Raw genomic sequence first — 6,016 nt, 5'->3', positions numbered from 1 at the left:
ATTTTTTTCTTTTACATCTCAAGTTTTAATTGGTGTGTATGTTTAGATTCTTCTAATTATTAAGGATTACTAGAACCTCGTAAACAGAAAAACAAGCAATTAGGAGTTAAAAATATAAATGTATATTTTGTTTAAAATTGAAATTAAAACTTAAAATCGAATCTCCCGAATTAAAGACAACTGGCCTCTGATGAACCTGACAGGCTACTTAATGAGTATCAGCTGACAACACAGGAGGACGCTAAGCTAACGCTAGGCCAAAGCTCCAAAGCTGTGACTTTTTCGTCATCTCCGCTCGTGCTGCTGCAAGCTGCATATCATTTTACCTCCGCCAAGGGCGAGGTAATGTTTTCGGTCACGTATGTCTGTCCATCATTATGTCGTTCTGTCTGTGGTCAACATTACTCAAAAACTTGTGGACGGGTTGTCATGACATTTACCACATGTGCGTACTGGCTCAAGTAACTCACCTTTAAATTTTGTTGATGTTCCGGATCACGATGCGGATACAGGAATTTTTTTTCTTTTAACACTCTGACATGGGCAAAGCTGTGATGCTTTCACAGGGTGTAGGTTTCAAAGTGTCCAGCAGGTGGCACTGTAGTATTGGTGTGCCCCTTTGTAACTCTGTTACAGGATGGGGAAATTGGTCTTGGCGGAGGTTTGCACTCTCCGAGTGCTTTTAGTTTAAAAGATGAGACACAGAAACTTTATTCACTGCTTTATTGTTTTTTTATTTATAACTGTGGCATTAAAATTACTATTTTTTGAAAGAAAAAAGTGTTAATTATAAAAATATTAATTATCAACAAACAAATCATGTTGGAATAGATTAAATTTATATTTAGAGGTTATGCTAAAGGCCTACTCATATTCAATGTTGACCACAGTTCCACTAACAGCTAAGAGCAAAGCTAGCTTTTCTTTTTTGTGAATTAACATTTTGCTAACTTTACAGACTGTTAGAGAACCAATTAACATTCACTAAATTTAGCTCTGCTAAGTCAAAAACAAAAGCAACTATCCCCTCACACATGCAGCACTGCACTTCTGCATCATGTTCCATGTGTGTGTAGCATCTTTACCATTGTGTGTGTCCACCTGTCAGTCTTTAAATGGACGGAGACAGAGACGTGTGACACAGATTGAGTAACATTCGCCTATGTCCACTCAGATCCTTGTAATGTGGTCATAAAGGGTGATTTTGGCAGATTCTGAGTTTGTGTTTATCATTTAGCTTCTGCTAAGTTTATTACCTGTTTAGTGGTTAGCGTTTGCTAACTTTTAGTTAGCATATTGGAGTTAGGGTTGCCAACTGTCCCTTATTAGCCAGGATGTCCCGTATTTCAGCCAAACTGAATTTTTTTCCAGGCGGTATGTTCTTTCTCCAGTATTCTAAATACAGCCTGCAGTCAGAGCTGTCACGTTACTGCAGGCAGGTAGGAATGTGTCTAGAGCCCAAAGCTGAATGGGGTCCCTGAGGGACGATACTGAAGTGACCAAATGTAACGACCATATGAAAAACTGAGGACATTGAAATGACTGTCGTATTCTCGCTTCCCCTTTAAGTAAAAGGAGCCCCGTGACAGAAACACAGACTGCAGCAGCTTCCGTAGCCTGTTAGGCTGTGTCCAAATTCAGGGGCTGCGTTTTCCAAATTCTGAATTTGTCAGCMGCTTACATCAGGCTGTCCAAACTGGAAGACTCCTCTTATGTGGCCGACAAATGCGTCCTCCTTTTTTCCCTGATTTGAAGTCTGGTGAATTCTTCTCGACTCAGCCTGTCCCATGATGCATTGCGGTCTGACCAGAGATTTCTCTGTTTGTTTGTAATGGCAGAGAAAGCGAGAGAAACAAGTACAGTTTTAAATGAAAATCAGGCGGTATAAAAACTGAAAGTTTCAAGCGGTTGTGTTGTTAATGCTTTTGACATTTGTATAGACATGTTTTCAAATTTATTCTTGTCAGAAATAAAACGAGCTGGTATGATGAAATAAATGTTTACGTACAGCAGGTCTGTAGCCTTTAAACTAATTTTATTTCATTAATACTAATGTATTGATATTTTGCCTTTTTTCCATCTATTTTTGCTTCAATTTAGCATCGTCAYAGTTGCCAGGTGACAAGACATACTGTACGTCGGGGTAAGGGTGGGAATAAATCTGAAGACTAGGCTGTCCAAATTCACAGCCACTTCTTTCTGGTCTTTGCGGTTGACCAAAGACCCGCTGATAGACGCAGCCCCTGAATTTGGACACACCTATAGGCTGTTGTTAGTTTGTTTTTTTGCTATATTTTTTTCAATAAATTAATATTATAAATCTAAACRTTGCCACGAATATATTATTTAATGGCACATTTGACCTAACCACTGAAAACATGGATGAAATGAGAAATATGAACCGTATAAATACATAAAACATTTATGTTTACGTAGAGGTAGTGTGGTCCTGACAGAGCTTGTTTAGGTGGATGTACTGTAACTCAAGTGTTGGGGAAATAAGAAATATGATGATGTCATAATTGATGYATCATCAAGCCTCAGTGGACTTGTCCTATATCTTTGAATTGGCAGCCCTATGTTTAGTGAATCAAATTTTTAGTTAGCGGATACGTGGTTAGCAAAGCTAACGATTTAATTAGCTGTGCCCACCACTGGTCATATTAGTACTGGGTACTCTAATATAAACACTTGTACTTGGTTTTGTAACTCCTCAGGTTGAAGAACTATCTTGGAGAAAAGTCAAAATACATTTTCTACAAAGCAGAACTCTGCCAGAGGACCAACTCAACTTTTTCTAGATTTTTCTACCTTGATTATTGCGCTGCATCAGGACACAAGTGCTTGTAGTTAGCTTCATCAGTTTGTAACTGAGATCAGATCAGTCCGTAGACATCTTTAATACCAGGTGAGAACAAGAAGTAAATCTTTAAAATAACAAACATCCATGTCCTCCAGTTCCCCTGCACCTTCTTCGATGGCCGGGCCGACATGTGCGCCTCTCTCTGTTACGAAATCCTCAAGTGCTGTAACTCCAAACTGAGCTCCATCCGTAGCGACGCCGCCCACCTCCTCTACTTCCTCATGAAGAGCAACTTTGACTACACAGGCCGCAAGTCTTTTGTGCGAACGCACCTGCAGGTATGAAGTTGATATCTTCTGGTGGTGACAAGAGGAAAATGCTTATTTAAATTGATTACTGACAGGTTGGTTCTGTTCCTCCAGGTGGTGATTGCTGTCAGTCAGCTGATAGCTGATGTAATTGGCATCGGGAGCACTCGTTTCCAGCAGTCACTTTCWATCGTCAACAACTGCGCCAACAGTGACAAGAGCATTAAAGTGAGGAATGTGATGTAGCACACTGTTGCTAATAAGGCTGCTAAGAGGCCAAAKTCAGGCTTTATTGAGTTTTATTTCAATTTCAATTAAAAAAATTCAATAAGCACTCSAYTCGGATGTTATCATCCATTAAATGGACRTTATTAGCCGTTWTTAGWCCCATACAATGGCTTCAGACTGTCAGCTGGTTAGTATGAGGCATAAAGCCACTAAGGTTAATTTTAGAGAAAATGACATGGGCTACGATAAAGTAGACCGGACTCCGGCGGTAGCAGATTGTTGCATTCCAACGTATATGGCACTGGCAACCCACTAGGGGGCACTGTCGGGACAGTCTGAAGCCATTCTATGGGACTGGTAACCACTAATAACATCCATTTAATGGACTGATAACATCTGMACCGGCTGCAAAAAGGCCACAGATAACCAAACTTACCAATATTAAATGTTACATTTTCTATCAGCCCAGTATGCAGTAGTAAGCACACTTCTACTAATCCACTAAMAGATAATAGTGAAGTTAAGTTTTCATTTACCATATTGAAGTTCCTGCTAACACGCTACCACCTTCAAGTCAGCTAATAGCAACAATAACTTTTTTTTTGCAGACTTTGGAAACCATTAACGAACCAATTAACTTTCACTGAATTTAGTTCTGCTAACTTGAAAAAGCAACAACTACCCCCTCTCACATGCAGCGCTGCACGCCTGTGTCATGTGCCTTTTGTATGCATGTAGCATCTTTAGCATTTTGTGTTTCCACCTGTGTTAGTCTTCAACTGGAAGGAGACAAACACGTGACACAGACTGCTTGTGATTTAAACTGTTTGGTGGACATAGATATGGTTTTTATCCAAGATGCTGGTGTTTCTGTGGACACCACACRTCTGTGTTTAAATGACAGACCATGARTTAGTGGCTATTAGTTAGCATTAGCTCCTACTAATTTCCTTAATGATTTAGCGTTTGTGAAGCTAATTTGTTTTCAGTTAGTGAATTGGCCGTTAGCAACGCTCAAGTTTTCTTTAGTGAATTAGAGTTCTCGCTAACATTGGAAGCTTGAAGTGTACTCTAAGAATATGCTCTACATTTGATGCCTGAATAATATGCAGAAAATCAAATAAGTCCTCAGTTAAATGTGTATTTTCAGATCTAAAGACTCCATTTTATCTCAGAGCCTGTGTGGCCCTGGAAGTTCTAAAACAAAATGGTCCTCAGCTCTCATCTTAYACAGCTCATAATATTTATAGAAAACCTGGTCACACCCCTTTGGGTTGTCCTTCTCACATCAGCATTGATACACAGGAAATGTTAAATATTTTTCTTCTGCTGGAGGGAGGCATGCACTAAGTAGAGACATGTTGATTCTCTTCCYGTTTAAAGACTAAAACWGATCACAARCTATAAGACTGTATCTAAAATTCAGYTAATCAGTCTCAAAACATCCTTCAGGACCAATTAGCTTCACCTAAATTTTAAGTCAGTGGATTGGAGGTTAGCGAACTGCTAACTGTTTGATTAGCTGTGCCCACATACGTCTTCTGTAGACTAGACCGTCTCATGACCAACMTGGGCTGCAACCCATGAATTGAGACACAGCCACTGCTCAGATATTTTTGARCTAAGGTTCAGTGGAACRATATCAACAKTAAATATCTTACCTGCTATAGATAGATCTTTGAAAGAACTCAGTTTGGACAAAGRTTGTTTAYTTCTGATCAAATCAAAAAGCTAATGTTTCRTAGCAGTTTTAGCTAGCAGCAGATGAGCCTAACTTGTTCCTGCTCCATGCCGCAGCACACGGCGTTCCCCTCAGACGTGAAGGACCTCACCAAGCGCATCCGCACCGTGCTCATGGCCACAGAGCAGATGAAGGAGCACGAGAACGACCCCGAGATGCTGGTGGACCTGCAGTACAGCTTGGCCAAATCCTACACCAGCACCCCGGAGCTCCGGAAGACCTGGYTGGACAGCATGGCTCGGATCCACAACAAGAACGGGGACCTGTCTGAGGTTTGGAACCCGATGCCACCTGAGCTTCATGCTTATTGTTGTAACCTTTGTCTTACACTGGGACTTGTGTCTTCCACCTGCAGGCAGCCATGTGTTACGTCCACGTCGCTGCTCTGGTTTCTGAGTACTTGTGGAGAAAAGGTGAGTTTAGGATGAAGGGTGGCTGTGGTTATCTTAGATTCCATAAACATTTTTATAATCTCCATTTACAGACGTCATAAACTGMGTCACCAGGTTTCCAAAGAGGAACCATTAAAACCAGCTGATCACGAGGAGAAGATCTTACGTCTTTCTGCTGGGTTCATTTTTTCATTGATGATTCATGGGCCTAAAGCTTGCTTTGTATTAAATGTCATGTAATTGACGAAAAACAAATAGAATTCAATTTTTATGTATTTAAGGAAAYGATATAAAAAACTCCAGTTCCTGGAAATGAAAATTTCCTCTGCCTGTGAAATGAGCGCCTGTTCAAGGGTTAAAAACTTAAAAACCTCGTTCTCCAAACAAGGTATTTCCTGTTAGAGTTKAACTCATTCAGCCAGATATTTTACAGGTTATTGATGACGATTTGTTGTTAAATGTGAATTTGACGTGATTTTTAATTAAAATAAGAAGTTAATTTCAGGCTGATAGACCAAAGAAGTGAGCTGAAGCTCCAAACATT

General features: G+C 40.1%; 1 protein-coding gene across 10 annotated transcripts in view; it reads left to right on the top strand.

Moving 5' to 3' along the window:
* The window catches only part of dock9b (dedicator of cytokinesis 9b), a 148,412-nt gene that overhangs the window by 116,328 nt on the left and 26,068 nt on the right, over positions 1-6,016 (top strand). For 9 of the 10 annotated variants that reach the window (XM_014022222.1, XM_014022227.1, XM_014022217.1 and 6 more), the window contains exons 40-43: positions 2,959-3,141; positions 3,226-3,339; positions 5,137-5,352; positions 5,436-5,493. In XM_014022222.1, the coding sequence (XP_013877676.1) occupies positions 2,959-3,141; positions 3,226-3,339; positions 5,137-5,352; positions 5,436-5,493 (571 nt within the window). Of the gene's footprint in view, positions 1-2,958; positions 3,142-3,225; positions 3,340-5,136; positions 5,353-5,435; positions 5,494-5,564; positions 5,995-6,016 lie in introns of those variants that run through there. The other variant, XM_014022225.1, reaches the window with a different exon arrangement.

Source organism: Austrofundulus limnaeus, unplaced genomic scaffold (genome assembly GCF_001266775.1).
Source record: "Austrofundulus limnaeus strain Quisiro unplaced genomic scaffold, Austrofundulus_limnaeus-1.0 Scaffold320, whole genome shotgun sequence".
Classification (NCBI taxonomy): Eukaryota; Metazoa; Chordata; class Actinopteri; order Cyprinodontiformes; family Rivulidae; genus Austrofundulus; species Austrofundulus limnaeus.
Note: the sequence above shows the minus strand (reverse complement) of the source record. Positions and strands in the feature narration are given on the sequence as shown.